This window comes from Pteropus medius, unplaced genomic scaffold, assembly GCF_902729225.1.
Source record: "Pteropus medius unplaced genomic scaffold, Ma_sr-lr_union100, whole genome shotgun sequence".
Classification (NCBI taxonomy): domain Eukaryota; kingdom Metazoa; phylum Chordata; class Mammalia; order Chiroptera; family Pteropodidae; genus Pteropus; species Pteropus medius.
The window spans coordinates 4,393,589-4,412,221 of NW_024349802.1; the positions used below are offsets into that span (position 1 = coordinate 4,393,589).

Below are 18,633 nucleotides of genomic sequence, written 5' to 3' on the forward strand. Positions count from 1 at the left end.
CACCATCACCACCACCAGCAGCAGCAACAGCATCACCACCACTATCTACCATCACCGACATTTCCAACATCCCCACCACCCCCACCGTCAGCATCACCATCGTGTCAGCAAATGCCTGAGTGCCTGAATTTTGCCAGCCATTGATGTCGCGGTCCTCTCTTTCGTCTCTATCAAGGGCTCATCCAGCTGTGCCCGGGTGTGCTCGCTCTCCAGGAAGCATATTGCACTCAGAGCAGCTCGGATCCAATCAGACTCTTTCCTTGTGTAGAGCCAAATTTCCCTTGCACGTAATCCCCAAATTTACATGTCTGTGGTTAGGGTCCTTATTTCATAGGATAAGTTCTTGATATTTGAGGCGAACTCTCACTCTCCTCATCCAAAGTTCTTTCTTCTAGGAAATCTTTCAAAGTTGTAGGCGAGTCTGTTGCCTCGCTCTTTAGGTTTTTTGTTAGTTTGTTTGTTTGTTTGTCTGTTTACTTGTTTGTTATTTTTCCTTTTTCAAGGTTCAGGCTCAAACTGTATCACCCCATTTCCAGTTTCCAAATCACTTTGACCAAAACTTTTAGTCCGACCTGTTACCCTGGGTTCTGTATCCCCCTGACCCAGTGCTCGGGTCCTGGAAGGTGTCATCATGCCTTCTCATCCCGTGGTCCATTGAGGGACTCTGTCACGTCAGTAAGTCAGAACATCTTCCCCAGCTCACAACTGGAACCAGCTTCTTCTCCCTCGCTCCCAGAAACAATGTCCAGACGTATCCGTGTCTACCATCTACAACTTAAGAATGACAGTCGGGGCCTTTGCAGAGAACTGTCCGGTGGTGTCATCATTCTTCCTTCTTTGGAGACTTGGTGTTCCTCGGCTCTGTTGAGCTTCTCTATTGAGTCCTAAAATAATAAATGTATCACCAGATGAAGAATGGGTCTCTTCTGGTAAATAGAGTACTGCAGAAGAAGTAGATTCTGTGGCATTAAAAAAGGCAAGTGCCTGCTGCAGGCTTTCCATCCAGGGCACCGGAGTCCCTTCAGCCACAAGGCTGTCCGGACAACGCTCTCATTCTTCCAGCTCGTGGGACTGGGAAAGCAGCCTTATCTCCTTGTTCAAAGTCAATAGGATGCCAGTAGCTCACAGATGTCCTTTGAACTTAGTTATCTTCCTCTCATTATCAATCCTCTTTGAAGTCAAAGCCATTCTCCTTGGCTGCAAGTTCACTTGGACCGCTGCTTATATTTAGTGGTTTGGTGAGGGGGCGGGGAGGTCATTCCTAAAAGATCGTAGGACCCAGTCTCAGGAGGGCTGATCTAGAAGCTTGAGGAAATCGGTGATTTGGTTGGCGTGTCGTTAGTAGAGCTATTTAGACTGTAATGAACACGATGCCATCGCTATACATTGGATGGTGCTGATCAGGCATGCGAGGGATGGGCTCTTTTTAAGGAAACAAAACTAGTTTTGTTAAGTCCATGAATTAGAAACCCTGACTCTCATGGAGGTTACAGCTATGAGTTCTGCTTGGCAGTTTTATCTTAGTGTATATATTACATACTCCGGATGTTTATAAAGCCCTTGAACAAATTTAAAATTTAATAACTTTGGATGTACGTCTAATAGGAGCAAATGGTAAACATCAGATGAAAGCATAATTTATGAAGTCTTACATGGGTTCCAATTCAGATATCTAAGTTAGCCATAAAGCTTCTGAATTATGAACAACAATAATTCTGGATTATCAACTAATTTTATTACTTGCGCTTAGGATTCTAATTATAAATTCATTCACAGAAGATGCTTTTCATGAGTGAACTATTATACTATTAAAATCGAATACGATTGGCTTCATCGTAGCCAATAGTACATAAATTCTTCAGGACACATCGTATGTTAAATAAAATTAGAGGACACCGATAAATCAATGCTAAAGTTCCTATAAACTCTTCTGATAATTCAATTTTTCCTAAAATGTCTAAGCTCCAAGTTATTGGAGTGTTTTAAAGTACCAGGACTTCATAAATACACTAGATAAATGTGTATAGGCCTTTTGTTGAGAGCTAAGCACAAGGTATCAATCCGTTTCTTTTTTTTAGAAAAAAACTGGGTGCTTGTGAAGCTCATCAGAACAGAGGGGTTGATTTCTTCTCTCACTTTTCTTTCAGAGACGATAATCCGTCTACTATTTGAGCTGTCTAAATCCCTTGCAAACCAGTGGGCACCACCCACAGTCCTCCTCCCAGCTTCGGGGTCACCCTTACGTGCATTTCTAACCTCAGAGCCCGGCCCGGTCGCTCAGCCTCCCGATGCTGGACGACTCTCATCTCCAGCGTTTGATTGGCTTGCAGGGAACTGTGGTTCAAACACAGTTGATCTGACTTTACTTCCTGCTAGTACATTCCAGATCGAAAGGCTCACTCTACGAAGAGCGACGTTCACATGCATCTCTGTATGTTGTTCGATGAGTTCAGAGTCGTCCTGTGATGCCGATGCAGTTCGCTGCAACAGGACCTGCAGCAATCGGAGACCCGTCTTCCCTCCAGAGCCCCGGCTGCGGCTAACGCGAATGCATCCCCTCGCCGGCCTGCCTGTCCAGGCTCCTTTCCCCCTTCATGAAAGGCAGTCGGGTGCTACTGAGTTTTCCTAGGGACTCCCACACCCAGTCAGTTCATAAACACTTCACAGAGCTTCGCTGTCTTACAGATGAAGATAATCCCCAGTCGGCCTGGTTTTCAGCTCAAAAGCCAGGCTGTCTGGTTCTTTCTTCCTTTTGTAGTCATTTAAGGCACAGTATTTGCTTTCAATGACTAGTCTCTCCGTATGACCCGGTCCAACGAACCCCATTCCCCCCTCCAGGAATGTACGAGTCTCTGCTGCAATGCCACCACGTGCACCCTGAAGCCAGATGCTGTATGCGCACACGGACTGTGCTGTGAAGACTGCCAGGTGAGTCCCCTGGCCCCGAGGTCACCCACATCAAATGCTTCCACACTGACGCAGGGCAAGCAACATGGCCAGACGGTTTCCTGGCACTTACTGCTGCAGAAACTGTAACTCCTCGTCACGCGTGTCGGTGTTATCACCTCCTCCAGTAATAATTATTATCTTCCAGTCTCTGTGTGAAATGCACATTTTTATGCTAGGTCATCTATGATAAATTATTTATCAGCTGAAAAGTAATTGGACCAAAAAACTCAAGTTCGACGTTAAATATTCCAGTTGTGCCGTTGGAGGCGCATGTGGTCCCTTCGCCATAACCAGACTAAGGGCTCGAAAATAGGTCCCCGCTCCTGTCACTCAGCCTCATGCCGGCTCCCTCCGCTTGACCAAGAACATCTGCCTGCTGGGCTGGGAGGCCTCGCGGGCTGTCCCGGGGGTTTTCGTGTAAACATCTTGATCTTTCTGTCCCTATCACAGAAAGTGCCAGCTGACCCAGCCCGGCCAAGAGTGGCGTGGTCACAGCTCTGCCATCTCTGCCACCATCGCCACACTTGTCTGGGCCATCCCATTGTTTGTCTCGTGCTTCAGAGCTGAGGTCTGACCGAGAAGCCCGAGACCTTGATTCACAGGTGCCAAGGGTGGAATTTCATTTCTGTTTGGTTAAGCGATCGACCTTGGCATTCTGCCTGCAGGAAGCTCCCTCTTAGAGCACCGTGATTCAGAAGCGCGTTAAAACATTTTGTGTTCAGCTTAAAACATCCTTTTTCTCTTCCTGCTACTTGTGATTAACTCGTAGGACCATTCAAAGAAGCCGGCACCGCCGGCATGCAGCAGCCGGTGGTAGAAGTTCCTTGGTGGGGTGGGGTGGGGGCAGTCACTGGGAGCCTTAATGTTCTCAACCACAAAGAGATGAGGCGCTGGCCGGATGGCCCCCGACACCCTGCACCTCTCCCTGCTCTGCTTCTCCACCTCTCCCCAAAAAGTCCTGCCACCAGTTTTCCAGCTCTGTGATTTGATGACAACGTACAATTGCTATTGCGATTGTGCCCTTGGAATTATTTTTGTCAACTTGCCCCGAAATGCTAATGCTGTACGTGTAAACCTCATCTTCGAACACGTGACGGTGTTGGTGACTAGAGATCCTTTCCTTAAGAATCAACGCGTCCATCGGGGAGCACTCCCTACCCCCACCTCTAAGTGGCAGGTGCCAGTGACTAGCTGGTGTGCTCATCAGGAAACCCTAATGACACTAAAAACACTAAAAAGAGGCCGCGCCCCACAGCGGAGGGGGGGGCCCCCAGAGCAAGGCTCTTCGTGCAGCGTCTCTCTCTGCTGCACGGGGCCCGGCTCTGCGCGCCTCGCCCGTCGCTGTGAGGCTCCGGGAGCCCTGCTGGGAACCGCTGCCCCTGCCCGCAGCGCACGCGCTACAGACGCTCTGTCGTTGCAGCTGAAACCAGCGGGAACGGCGTGCAGGGACCGCAGCAACTCCTGCGACCTCCCGGAGTTCTGCTCGGGCTCCAGCCCCCACTGCCCGGCCAACGTGTACCTGCACGACGGGCACCCGTGCCAGGGCCTAGACGGCTACTGCTACAATGGCGTCTGTCAGACCCACGAGCAGCAATGCGTCACGCTCTGGGGACCAGGTACGTGCTGCCACCGGCCCGGCCCGGAGCGCGGGGCTGGGACCTCGCCCGCTGCTTACTCCTGGGGCACAGTGTCTACTGCAGGAATTGGCTCCTGGCACGGCCGGGGCCTGCCGGGCACTGGGCTAAGCCGGAGCCAGCCCTGCAGGGCTCAGTATGATCCAGCCAGAGATGTGTGAGCTCCTACTGCGTGCCTCACGGGTGACAGTACTAATCGGCCATGACCTCTGACCTCAGACAGCTTAACAGGTAGTTGGACAGACAGACAGAACTCGCCACCACCACTCTGACTGTGTAAGTGCTTCTTACTGCTCAAACAAAGACCCCCGACCTGGGGCTGAGGGTGCCAGAGAAAGTCACCGCCGCGGGAGGGGGCGGGTGGCAGACCTGCTGCGTGAGTGGTCTGTGACCGGGGGGGACGGGGAGCAGCAAGCCAGCACTCACCGGGAAGGCGCACTGAAGGGACAGCTGGGGTGGGACACCCACACCCAGAGCTCAGAGGAAGAACGTGGGGACAGCAGCGGACGTGGAAGGCGCCGAGTGACGGACTCGTGTGTTCTCGAAGAAGCCCCCGGGCAGGAAGGTGGCCGTCCGCTCGAGGCCGTTCGTTCACCACGTCTCGTGTGTGGGCATCTCGGCTGGGTGCTCGGTATGATCTGTCCCTTCTCACCTACCAGCGAGCCCTGAGGTAGGGACAATGACTAGAGTTTTACAGAAGGCAAAGCTCAAACGCGGAGGCCAGAAGTCAGTTTTCCGAAGCTGTGAGGCTGGGGTCTGAACCCAGGCCACTGTGACCCAAAACCTACGTGTAACTCACACACGGTGCTATCACCCCGAAGAGCCTGGTCTTGAACTAAAATTCCACAGAAGCTCTAAAATGCAATGGCTGCTCAGATGTGAACGGGGGAGAATCAGCCCCCCGTGTGTGGCTCTCCTGTGTCACCCCAACTTCTAGAGCAAAGGTCCGGGGCCCCGTGGGGTCCTCACCCCAGCATCTGCTGCTCAACCCCAGCCTCCACGAGGAGCACGGGCCCCACCCTGTCCTCATTTTTCCCGCCCCCGCTGGCTGCAGAAGTGACCTCAGTTCTGGCTGGAGCCCCTAGCTGTGGCCAGGCCACTGCGGTCAGCCAGGCCCCAGCTCTAGAGGGGAGCGAAATCCGATATGGCCCTTGGTCGGGCTTTTGTGGTGAGGTTTGGGTTTTTAGAATGACGAGGGGAGTAAACTAGGGCAGAAAATGATGACTAGACATGAGTTTGGGTTTTAAATGGGGTGTGAAAGCAAAGGTCGAAGCAAAGAGAATGAGCACAGAGGGCTCCTGGGGCCGGGTCCTGGCCGGAGCCCCCAGCCCCGCCCCAGCCGGAGCGGCCCCTCTGCACCTGGAACCTTGTGAGGGAGAGGAGAGCGCAGCCTGGGTGCAGTGGCATGGGGCGGGCGCAGCCCCGGTCCATCTCGCCCTCTGAGGCCTTCCAGCGTGCCTCGGGCTCCGTGGGTATGCTGCGGCAGGTGGCAAGGGGTCCTGTGGGGCCTGGGGCCTCAGTGCTTCATCTTTGGACCTGACCAGCTGCCAGCCCTGGCCTCCTTGCCTGCTGGGCTGGGAGGGCGCCCAGGCAAGCTTGGGGTCTCACGGTCTCAAGCTGGGCGAATGCCTTGCAATGACAAGCAGAAAGTAGGCACTCACTATACACGTGTCGAATGGTTACATGGGCTCCGAATGGTTTAGTGACTTCAGACATCTTTCAGCCAAGTAAGGTCACCTTGGGACAGTGGCTACGGCTGCAGGCCAAATCTTCATGGCATAAAGCGTCCCTAGTGGCTGTCCCTTCCCAGCCTTTCTCCAGACTCGGTCATCTCCCCTTCTTGAGTTACGGGGGACGTTATAATGCTCCCTTCCAGGGAGCAGTCTGTGGCCAGAGCACACACAGCACTTGGAGCCTCGAGAATGGAATGCACTCTTCAGCGTCCTGCTGTATGATGGCGTCTGGCCTCAATTCCAAAGTGAGGTCAGATGGAGCGCCACAGCTCTCTCTCCGGCCACCACCACTGTGTGACTCAGCTGGCCACAAGCCTTTGATTCATGGTGACCAAGCCTGGTATTTATTATCTCATCAGATTAGTTCTTCTCAAGCTGCCTGACCAGAATAAGAGAGAGAGAGAGAGAGCTAGACAGGCAGACAAACCGACAACCTGACTCATGGACTGAGCTTTCCAAAAGCGAGAGCAGCAGGAAGTTAGTTACCTGCTTTGAACTTTCAATGTCCTGTGGCCAAGGGCGAGGCCGGAGGCCAGCCTGCGGGGGACCCCACGCCAGTTCCCAAGGAGGGGCCGCTGCCTGGAGCTCCCAGCTCTGTCCCTTCCCCGCCCTCACCCTGCTGACGGAGGAGACGCCTGCCTGGGCCGTGGTGGGTTTGCCGTGAGGGGGTTATCGCACGCAGACTAACCACCCCTGGCACGAGGGGTGCTCAGAGCTCCTGGAAGCGACAGGTGTGGGGACCAGATTTAGGAAGCTACTTCGGGTTCTTGACTCTGAGCTTCAGTCTTCCTCGGCCAACCCCTTCTTCGTACTTCCGACCCCACACGAACTCCCTCAGGAGGGCAGAGAATGTGTGTGTGCCACACCGGCCATGGCCCTCCGTCTTTGGGGGCTTCTCACCCCTTGCAAATGCAGTGTGTCCCTTCTCTCGGTTGGCATTGCCACGTCATCGTCCAGTTCAAGGGCACATGAGTTTCCCATGGCTGCTGTAACAGATCGCCACAAACTTGGTGGATTACAGCCACACACGTCTGTCATCGCATAGTTCTGGGGGTCAGAAACCCTAAGACGAAGATGTGGGCAAGGCAGGGCTCCTTCTGGGGGCGCTAGCGGAGACTCCATTTCCCGCTCTCAGCGGCCACCTGCACTCCTTGGCACGTGATCCCTTCCTGCATCCCCAAGGCCAGCGGCACAGCATCTCCGAATCTCTGTCTCTCTCTGGCACCTCCTGCACTCACATCTCCTCTGACCCTCCTGCCTTCCTCTTATGAGCCTCGCGGACTCACCAGATTATCAGGACGATCCCCCCTCGCAATCACATCTTCGGTCCCTTTTGCCACACAAGGCAACATTGTCACAGGTTCCAAGGATAAGGGCACAGGCCTCTTTGGGGTTCTGTTTTCTGCCTGCCACAGGCGTTGCACAGACCACTGTTAGGCACGGTGACCGTCAGCAGATACTCGACCTCGTTGTGCCTCATCTATAGAATGGGGACAGCAGTGTGCCTGCCCCACGGGTATATGGTTGTCCTCTCATGTAGCTTAGTGTCTATTCTACGTGATATGTCACGTGTACTAGCATGCTGGGTGCACAGGACCCAGTAAATCTGTATTTGCAGGAAGCTCACAGACCAGTGAGCAAGATCCTTGAGTCCTGGGCCATCTACGGCTGTGATATGGTGGTGCATGGATGAGACGGGGGGTTCAGCCTGGCAGTGAGGGGGGTGGTGCTGGTGGAGTCAATCAGGAAGGCATCCTAGATGGGGTTGGCCTGGAGTAGTCATTTGCCAGGGCAGAAAGTAAGGGTATTTCCTGCATATAGAACGGCAGAGGTCAAGGCACACAGGGACCATGGGGCCCCTTCAGGGACGTGCGGGCAGGTCTGCTTGTCTAGAGCTTGGGCTGTGGCCTGGAGGAGAGCAGAGATCTTCATGTCACCCCATCCTCTTATTCATTAACTGTTCTTTGCTGTCCTGCTATTATAAGATGCTGACTCAAGAGCGCTGTTTATGCCAGAGTGACATACTTTCCACAGCTCCTGTACGCTCTTGCCTGGACCTGGAGTAGGGTCAGGATGTGACCGTCACAGTCCCGGGGGGCGGAGGGAACTTCCTCAGCCAGGCCCCTGGCCAGCTAGACGCAAGGGGCTGAGAGCGTTTGAACGCTGGTTGGCTTGAATTCGCTTTCGGGATTCAGGAAAGGAAAACTTACTGATGAGGATGCACTTGCAATATCTTGTTTTCCCATCCGTCCACGAATGCTCTGAACACCAGGCGTCCCTGGGCTCTTGCTCTGCCGGCCCATGCCATTTGCCCCCAGGTGACCTGGCCGAGTTAGTGACTCATCCAGGACTCTCCAGTTACAGTCAGGAAGTCGGTTACTCACTCTGCAGATCTGGCTGCCCAAGACTAACCGGATGAAGCCGTTCCCTCCAGCCAGCCAGCCCCTTTCGAAATGGGCTCATCTCAATCCAAAATAATCCTGCTTTTAAATCTTTCTACAACTAAGATGATAAAAAATTCAAAACCTATGCCCATACCTCCTTAACTGGCAAAGTTATACACTTTCAGACTCTCTCTTTAGTTTTTTGCTACATTTGTTTCTTTTTCAAATTATTGCTGATGATGATCTCATTGGCTAGGAGTTTAATTTTTTTTCCCTCGCTGATTTTGCACCCACGAATCTCAACGTTTTATATGTTGATGTCAAACACGTCAATGTTATCAGCAGTTCAAACTGCGACTTGTATTTAGTCGTCCTTGTCCAGCTTAGTCTTAATAGCCCGAAGATTTTCTGTCAATGAGACACGACCTTTACTCCCTCTGAAATACAGCTAAATATTTTTCTTCAGGCAGAAAATTTACTTTTGCCAACGCTGTTTATCTGAAACACTAGCATGGGCACAGGAAACAGTACTTGGAAATCGGTCTTGCAGATGACTACATGTCTAGAGCCACAAACATCGTGCATCGGGAAAGTCCCGAATTATGTCCATTTCATCTATTTTATCACTCACTGGAATCTCGTGCCACCCGATTCATGCGGTGTGAGCTAGCCAGACGATTTTTATGAGCTGGTAAGTATTGAGTATTTATTTGTAAGGCCCATTTAAATGAGTTCAGTTTATCATAACACACCCGGAGTAGTGCATTCGCTCATCATCTACAGCTACGGCGGCTGCAGAGGGCAAGAAATTGTTCCAAGAGCCATGTTGTTTGGGAGTCAGGAAAGTCTTCCTCCCACAGTGAGAGAAGGAAAGGGTAAACTTTGTTTCTTTAGGCTTCGTTTTCTGATTGAAGTGGAGATCGACTTGGGGAAGTGAGACAGGGGAGCAGAGAGAGCACCAGACCCTCCGGTTGTTTCTAGAAGTGCCCGTCTGTGGACGTTCGTGGCGGGGAGAAGGAGCCGATGGGCCTGAAGAACATTTGCATAATGGAGTCATTTTAAGGAAAGATTAGAGCAAGTAAATTGTGGGCTTAAATCAAGATGTCATCATGTCTCTTTCGAAAGACATAATGACACTGGGAAATTCCAAACTACGATTACAAATAGAAGTTATATCACTCGGAAGATAAAACTAGAAATGAAAACCCAGCGCTTCCTATATAATTATAAAATACAGTGGAATGTCAAAACTCCCTCTGAAAGACTCGGTTTTATCTTTGGATAATGGCAAAACCTGTACGTGTTCCATCGTTAAGAAGTCTCAGGCTGTAAATTGATGCCGCATAATAGTGGTTAAGAAGACGTCATTCTTTTTTCAAGGGAGAGACATGAACCCTCTTGTCTTCATGAAAACATGAAGACAGGCATTTTTTAAGTGCAGTAGTGTTGAACAAATTTGTGCTTTAGAACACCTTATGAATGGATGGGAGTCATTTACCGTAAGTCATCTACGGTAGATGTCAGGTGGCCTCTAACACACAAAAGCCACACGGAAGACTTTGCTGGACCTCGTCCACTGTCCGCACTGGCCTTGGCAGGTTCCACAGCCCAGGCGCTCACCAAGTTGTCTCTGGGTTTGTGTCTCCACATCTGTTTCCTTTGCCGATGTTTTTCTTTAAGCAAGAGCTGCCTCAGCTCCCGAGGTCAGCACGGAGACCCCAGAACGAGGTCTCCTGCTTACGAGGTTCCTCACTTTGCCTGAACTTGAAGGAAACGGTAGTTGCTCTTTGCAGCAAGTACAAGGTGTCTCGTCATGAACTCACATCTTTGCCCTCATAAGACAGCATGGTGATACTTCACTGGGTGAAAATCCCAGACTCACAGGACAGAGAAGCCAGGAGATGGTGTCCACCTACCTAAGATGCTTTGTTCCACAGAAGTCACAGTTGATTTCCTCTGGGGAGGCCATTGGAGACATGTCTTTCCCCAGAATGCTTTGCCTGTGGCTTTTCTCTCGTTTGTCCTTGGACTGCACCCGGTCTGCACAGGCCTGAGGCGCCGTCCCTGCCCTCAGGGGTTTTGACAGGCAGGAGATTTGGGACATCGCAAGGCAAGAGCAAGTGTAAGTAGGAGGAGGGGACAGCCCTACGGGAGGGATGAGAGGAGGAGGCCTGACCCCGGCCTCGGGGGCGGAGGGGATGGAGGGAGTTCCTGCAGGACACAGTCAGGTGCAGAGGGACACAGCAGCCAGGACCCTCCCACTGGCTCCAGTGGCATTCCAAGGAGGACTCTGATTACCTGGCTTCAGTCACGTGCTGGCCTTGGCCCAGTCATGTGACCGGTGGCCTTGGAGCACTCTGGCCAGACGCTCATCCATTTGGCATTGGGGAAAGAAACAGCCCACCTGAACCAGATAAAATGGGTTTTCCGTAAGAAAAGAGTTCTGTTCCCAAAAAAAAGGATCTGGGAGAAGTGTTTGGTGACATGAACAGGTGAACTGCCCCGGAACCTACCTGCAGCGTCCTACACGCAGCTTGAAACGAGGTGGGACAGCAGGAGGCGCTGTGACCCGGGTCGGGCCTCGACAGTTTATGTACTTCTCAGACGAGTTTGTTTTTCAAACTCCTTGGCCTTTAAGCATCCACGCACAATTTCTCACCCAGCTTGAAGACCCCAGGGTAGGAAACGCCAACCCCCTGGACAAGAACAAGCACTGTAAACAGAGTCCTGCTCCATCCTCCTCCACCTTCTGTCCCTCAGCCCCCACCCCAAATTAACAGCGGTTTCAGAGTATCGATGAAAGCTGGTGAAAGTTTTCAGTCCCTGACAGGTTTTCCTTTAAGACGTTTACCCTGAGCAGACTGCCCAGGGCCACAGCCCGTGAGGCCGTTGTTTTCTTCACAGTGCTCCACCACTGGGCTTCAGGGGACAGAGTCACATGTTTGTTTTCTGTCTGACCTTGCAATTTTAAAGCAAGCAAGAGTGTTATCCCAATTGCTCAGCACTATACCCCCAGCGCCCAGCAGAGAGTAAGTGCCAAATAAATGTGTGTGTAATGGAAGCCTGCAACATGAGGGGAGGATGGAGGATGGAGGGTGGAGGATGGAGGGTGGAGGGTGAGTGGGTGGTGGGTGGGGTAGGTGATGGATGGATAGAAGGGAAGAAAAGACAGAGAGAAGGAGAGACAAAGCCAGACAGACCGGCGATGTATCCATAGGGTCCATGCAAATACAGAACTGCCGAGTTTCTGGTATTCATGTGCCAGGCTTTTCAAACCGCTTTGGTCAGTTGGATCCAGGTACTTCGATCAAAGTCCCATCAAACAGGATTAATTGAAGTGCAAAGTGCGGGCTCAAGGTGGAGGCTCACCGACCCCATCCCTCTCCCCTCCAGCAAGCAGATGAAAAAGAGGAGGGCAGAATGGGGAAGAAACAGACCCGCGACAGGCGGGCGCCGAGTGTGTCAGCGGTGGGGTCACGCCGTGAGCAGAGACGTGAATCTGGGGCGCAGAGAAAGGAATGTGAGGCTGGGGAACCGGAGACCTTGCCTCTTTCCGTGAATGGCGTTCGGTTTGGGGTGATGACCAAATGGAGTTTGGAGAGGCCTCTCCAAAATGGTTTAAAAAACAGAGTGGGACAATGAGAGCCCAGGATGGGGGCGATTTAGTGCAGAGGCCACTGGCTGAACCCATTACCGATCTCAACTGTTGCAAAGGTTTTGGTTTGATTTATCCGATTGTTTGTTTTAATGAGATGCTGATGACATCTGCTCGTAGCTGAGAAGAGGGATTGGGGACAGGTTGAAGAAAGATGGATGTTTTTAGTGCTAAGAACAACTTGCCCCCTGGGAGAACATTAGATTGGTGTCTTACATAAGCCTTGGAAGGCAAATGGAGCCCCCATTGTTGGGAGTGGAGACAGGCAAAGTCTGCTGGCATCCCAGCAGATGAGAGGAAGCACCCAGACAGCACACCCACGTGCGAGAGAGGGCAGGCCAAGGTCACAGCACAGGGCACAGTTTACGGTGATGAAAGCAGAACATTTCTCCAAATTTCTCAGACAGTCAATAGAGGTCGCTGGGCCTAGGGTCCGAGGGCCCCCCAAGGCTTCGGCAGCGCGAACCCCACGGCGTGTTTTCTCTGTCCCTGGTCGGAAGATGTGCTAGAAATGGCCATCCCCTGAGCTCTCTGGCTCCCGTGCTCCTTCGACTAGCAAGGCCATGCTGTGGGGAGCGGCTACCGGGTGTTACGCCTCCACGGCCTCCGACGGGAGCCTCTGCCTTGCGAACACGGTGGGGCTCTATGAGGTGAGAACGCCCCGTGAGATCTCTGCGTTCTCGTTTGTTCTCTCTCACTGGCTCCCCACGTTAGTCATTCGCCCTCACAGCTGCTGGAGCTTGCATTTTCTCACCGGAACTGTGTGGGATGTGGTGAGAGAGAGAGCCAGCTTCCCCCGGTCCTGCAGCCAGCCAGCCACCCCCTTTCTCTGCAGATCGGGTCTGACCCCACTGCCAGGCCTCGCGTCCTGAGAGGCTGCACGTGCCACCGGCCCGAGCTGCGCTGAGAGTGGAGGCCCGGCCCCCACCGCCGGCTCCTGTCGGGCATCTGCCAAGACGCCCGAGAGGCCTTTGGATGCAGAACACTCCTCCCCTTAACCGGGAAGCCCAGTGCCGTCCAGAGAAAAATACTAAAATTACTTGCAGGAGGTGATGGTACTGTTTTGCTTCTGTTTCAGGCGCTAAGCCCGCTCCTGGGATCTGCTTTGAGAGAGTCAACTCTGCAGGTGACCCTTACGGCAACTGTGGCAAAAGCTCCAAGGGTTCCTTTGCCAAATGCGAGCTGAGGTATGGAACCGGCCACGCCATCACTTGGAGCTCCCCGCATCGTGTCGGGCGGGTTCCAAGACTCCCCTCTCTGGGGGACCGTTTCTTCTCGCCCTTCCAGAGACGCTAAATGTGGGAAAATCCAGTGTCAAGGAGGTGCCAGCCGGCCGGTCATTGGTACCAATGCCGTTTCCATAGAAACGAACATCCCGCTGCAGGAAGGAGGTCGGATTCTGTGCCGCGGGACCCACGTGTACTTGGGCGATGACATGCCGGACCCGGGGCTCGTGCTGGCCGGCACGAAGTGCGCGGATGGAAAAGTAAGACCCCAAAGCGCGATGCTCACTCGCACTGTAAGACTGGAAGGGCGCCCGCTGCAGAGTGTCTTATCCAAGAACTGAGTTATGAGGTCGGTTTGGTTTCCTAAACTCCTTCTGAGAACTCCCTCTCTGGAATCTGGTTCTTTGCACCTAGAAGAAAAAGTCAATAAATCCCAGAGATTTAGACTCCATTTCAATGTGGGCCATTGAGATGCAGATTTGGGGAAACCAAGCTTGTTTTCAGTCAGTCCTTTAGTGTTCAGAAGTCATTCCCGCTCTCTGGGTGTCTGAGGGTTTCCAGCCAGGAAATTACTTTGGAAGGAAACACTGGAGCCCATGATATTGTTCTTGGAAATGTGGCCTTGGTTCTTGGCACGGAGTTGCTGGGGACTTGTTCTCACCTGGAGAGAATGAGAAGTCGGGTACATTTTCAGAGACCCCCGTAGAGAGAATAGGGAGGCGAAGAGATAGGATAAGCTTAACACCAGGAGTGAGTTCCTTTGGAGACTGGGGGAAATGTAGACTGAGATACTTGAAGGTTTAGAAATAAAGTCAAAAATGAAAAAAAAAAAAAATGTTTGAGATTTTTCACATTCTGCCATGTTGATTTTTCTTCACCAAACTTTCTCATCAGACTAAATGACAGCAAGTTAATAAAATATTTTAGGACAGAAGATGAATCAACCTCCACATGATTTTTTAGGACCCCATTATGAATCACTCACTAACATAGACGTCACAAAGTAGGAAGAAAAATGCACATTCAGATCCTTTCACAGAGTCCCCAGGGCAGGAATTTCCTCTGTCACCCCTCTTTCCCCCAGACACCCTCAGCCACAAATGCTTTATCTTTGAGGAAGTAGGATGATACGTGAAGCCTGTCATACACTCTGGCCGTCTCCCGAGCCACACACGTTAGCTCCTAGTCAGGCCTCGACGTTAGAATGACCGCTTTTAACCCTGCGGTCTTAAACAACCAGGGCCAGGTGCATCTGAACACTGGAATTCCAAGGACTCGGTTTATCGATGAGTTTTTGCTTCCCGTGCAAGCTTACATGAACTTTGATCTCTGTTTCTACTGACACTGGGTTCTCTGAAAGCCATCTTTAGCCTTGGTGTGGGTTTGGAGAGCAGCACCTAGACACTGTGATTCGGACTGGGGTTCTGGTGTGTTAATTGCATCCTCGGACCATTTCTTGTATCAGCTGGAATGTGACAGTCCTCTTAGCCAAGACTGCCACCCGCCTGGAGCTGCTCACGCCGGCACTTTCTCCAGAGAGCATTAATTGTGCCTTACACAAGCATTTGGGATCAGACGGTGAACTTCCCGTAGGAAGGGTCTACTTGATTTAAAAATGCTTCTGCAGTCGAAAAATTAGGCTTTTCTTCTTTTGACTCCACTAATTTGTAGCATCTTATGGGAGATAAAGGTCCTGATCCCTTGAGTCTGGAGTATATTATGCACCTTTGAAATGAAACTAAACTCTTTCAACCAACCCGGTGTCATTAGCAAATGACTGCCTCTGCAGGGGCTTGATAAATACAAGGGGGCCGTCTGTTTTCCTCTGCTGAGCTTTTCTGTTGATGGTTTATGTCATCGGTGATAGCACTTGTCAGTCAGTGTTTTGGAAAAGTTCCCATATTTCAATATCTCCCTTAAAAGGTTCCTGGACCCTGAATTCTTGGAGTCTCTGAGTCTGTGCAGGCCCCAGGATAAGGACTGGTCCACTTCATCCGCTCCTGTATCTTTTAATGGGGACGGGGGGATGGGGGGAGGGAGAGATGCTGCAATACATAGATTTCATTGCTAGCTTCCAACAAAAATCACGAGAAAATCAGTTATCAGAATTTCAGGATCGCCTGAAACCGTATAAAATGCTATGAGAGTCTAAAAGAACTCAGTGGCATTCACACCGAGCTGAGTCCCGACATGCGCCGGGCTGGGCGGCGGGCGGCGCGGTCCATGTCCCAGCGGAAAAGCGTGTCCTCTTGCTGCATCCACATCACCTGAAGGGAGGTCTTCGTCCCCAAACTTCCCGCGGCCTGCCCTTTTTGAATGCACAGACACGTGCGTGCGCGTGGGCTCGCAGGCGTACTGAGACGTTTGCTGTGTTTTTCTCCTTCTGTAGATCTGCCTCAATCGTCGGTGTCAAAATATTAGTGTCTTCGGTGTCCACGAATGTGCAAAGCAGTGCCATGGCAGAGGGGTGAGTGCACCGGGCTGGGCTGCCTTTGTTAGCCAGTCCATAACAAATGAAGCACTAAGTCATTTATTTGTTGAGGCTTTCGCAATTCATACGTTTTTAAAAATATAGCAGCGTCTTCTCAATATTCTAAAGACCATTCCTTTCCTTTGACCTTTTCGTAGCAATGGCAAATGTGAGTTTTATTTAACAAAGAAAATCAGATTGAGCAGTGATTATCTTTCAAATTAACACTCATGATTTTTTTTTAAAAAAGGACTTTGTCATCTTCAAAGTAATTTTAAGCCTAACCTTTCCTCGTGGAGAGTTTTGCAATAGCATTGCAAGCTGAGCTATGTCCTTTTTACAACCGAGATTCGGAATGTGTCTGAACTGAAATGCTTCCAGAAAGAATTAGGACAGAGAAGACAGAACATACTGACCACATGTTCCCGAAATCACATACGATGGCTTTCAACTAAGGAAGGCTGTTATTTTAGTTCAGAGACTCTTTAGGGCAGAAGAGGACTCTAATTGTTTACAATATAATTTATTTTTCCTGACGGGCTTCATTATTTCCAATGGAATCATATTAATCTCGATTAGCCATGCCGGTGGTTCATGTGTTTTGCTGAAACCTTTTCTACAGAAATCGTGCTCCAAATTCTATTTTTAAAACTTGCAGACACTTGCCAACGATTCGAACATAGAATTATGGGGTTTTTATATAATTACCGTTGTGCTGTAACCATAAAACATGGCAGCGCCACCTCGGATTGAATGGAGCTGACTGTCAACATGAAGCAGAATCTTTTTCTGCCTTCACCGGATCACAGGTTTCTTCCTAGTGGCTATAAGATCAGTGCAGCCTTTTTACTGCACTGATGAGGCAGCTCTGGCTCAAGTTGGGGTGACAACGTGTCCAAGGTTACATGACCACTTAATAGCAGCGCCGGCTCAGGGACGCTGGACTTCTCACCTGCCAGCCTCCCCGGGGAACCATTCTCCGGGCAGGTGAAGCAGCTGCTGTGACTTGGCAACAAGTATCCCGACCACCGTCCCGCCCCAGTGACACCTGGCTCACCAGCAGCACCTGTAGCGGGGGGAGGTGGGGGTGCTAGCGCTTCCACCACCTGCTGCAACGTGACCTCGATGACCACCCGGCAGTGGGAGACTGTGCAAAACAGCGTGGGCAGGACCGTGCCTGGGCCCGGGGGGTGGTGCACCTGTAGGGTCTTTGAAGAAGCCAGAGGTACACCGTTGGCTGTGCCACGTGGCAGCTAATTCTGCTTAGTCATAGTTTTGTAAAAAGATACTTTCGCATTTACATCCTCACTGTTTTATTTGAAGCAATTGAGGCAGGGGGTTGATTCATCAAAAAAAAAAAAAAAATCAGCGAAAGCAGAGAAATATCACAAATGAGACATATACTCCAAACATTTTATTTGGCCTTAAAATACAGAAGTGTGTATTTGACCCCAACCAGTAATATCTAGATACGGGGCTGAGGCCTCCGGGCAGGTGGAAGCTGCCGTGCGAAGCTCGTGTCCTTAAGTGGAAGGCAAACTCAGACACTCGGAAGACACTGCGCCGCGGTCCATCCCGCAGCGGCCCCGCCCATCCCAACTGGTCAGAAATTCTTCTCGGTGACTCGCCTTTACCCAGTGTTCCCAAAGCGTCGGGCTAATTGTCGTAGAAACAATGCCCTCTCGTTCCCATGCTCACATGCCATTGGTTCACGGAGCAGGTCAGCGAGCTGCACATGCAACAAGCACAGGAGCAGCCGGTGACCGGGCGGCCGGAGTGGCCCCTCCGGGACTGCAGCCTCCACAGGTTGCTTGCTCAGGGAGCTGCCTCCTTGGGCACCCTTTCCCGTCACGCCAGAGCCGTACTCCTGTTTCGCAGGGACAACAGCTCTTGGTTATGGTGCCCACGGGGCAGGGCCGGGAGCCAGGAAACTGCCACCGGGAGACTCTGCAGGAAGGAGGCGGGCATCCCAGGCCAGAGATAAGGGAGCGGGCTCAGAGGAAGCGTCCCTTCTGCGGTATCAGGAAACAGGCAGCCCAGCTGTCGGCGCATGTGGGACCCAGGTCACCCGGGTCACCCAGCCTCGCCGAGCCGCGCATCTGCAAATGCCCAGGCTGGTCAGGCCCGCTCAGTGTCCACGTCCCCGAAGCCAGGCCCCTCTTCACCGCAGAGACGGCTTCTCATCGTGGCCAGATGCGGACAGTTTCCTGGGTGTACACGAGAAGGGGCGGAAGGGAGTGGCGGAGCCCTGTCTCCATGTCGCCTGACGGCAGCTGACAGGCACGTCAAGTGACACGTGTAGCCTCGGGCTCTGGTCTCCCCTGTGTGGAGCTGTGTTTTGGGCTTGTTTCCACAGGGACTGAGTCTGACTTTAGGGTGGAGATGGGGCCTTTGCTTCGCCGTGGCACCCAGGGCGGGCTCAGAGACTCCCTGCTGCCGCTGCCGCAGGCGGAGGGGCCCTAACTCTGCCGCAGGTGGAGGTGCCCTAACTCTGCCGCAGGTGGAGGGGCGCCCTAACTCTGCCGCAGGCGGAGGGGTGCCCTAACTCTGCCGCAGGTGGCGGGGCGCCCTAACTCTGCTTC

General features: G+C 52.0%; 2 protein-coding genes and 1 long non-coding RNA gene across 3 annotated transcripts in view; 2 read left to right on the plus strand and 1 right to left on the minus strand.

Annotated features, from left to right (window-relative positions):
- The window catches only part of LOC120581272 (uncharacterized), a 26,836-nt gene extending 17,163 nt beyond the window's left edge, over positions 1-9,673 (minus strand). Inside the window, exon 1 of the long non-coding RNA XR_005647222.1 lies at positions 5,010-9,673. This is a non-coding gene — a long non-coding RNA (uncharacterized LOC120581272). The remainder of the gene's footprint in view (positions 1-5,009) is intronic.
- LOC120581264 (disintegrin and metalloproteinase domain-containing protein 12-like) overlaps positions 1-16,587 on the plus strand; it is a 270,870-nt gene extending 254,283 nt beyond the window's left edge. Inside the window, exons 13-17 of the mRNA XM_039836010.1 lie at positions 2,839-2,928; positions 4,370-4,565; positions 13,434-13,542; positions 13,643-13,841; positions 15,971-16,587. Of these exons, the coding sequence (XP_039691944.1) occupies positions 2,839-2,928; positions 4,370-4,565; positions 13,434-13,542; positions 13,643-13,841; positions 15,971-16,156 (780 nt within the window). The 3' untranslated portion in view covers positions 16,157-16,587. The remainder of the gene's footprint in view (positions 1-2,838; positions 2,929-4,369; positions 4,566-13,433; positions 13,543-13,642; positions 13,842-15,970) is intronic.
- A 1,154-nt stretch (positions 16,588-17,741) lies between these two features.
- LOC120581187 (disintegrin and metalloproteinase domain-containing protein 12-like) overlaps positions 17,742-18,633 on the plus strand; it is a 26,860-nt gene continuing 25,968 nt past the window's right edge. Inside the window, exons 1-2 of the mRNA XM_039835926.1 lie at positions 17,742-17,810; positions 17,930-18,068. Of these exons, the coding sequence (XP_039691860.1) occupies positions 17,742-17,810; positions 17,930-18,068 (208 nt within the window). The remainder of the gene's footprint in view (positions 17,811-17,929; positions 18,069-18,633) is intronic.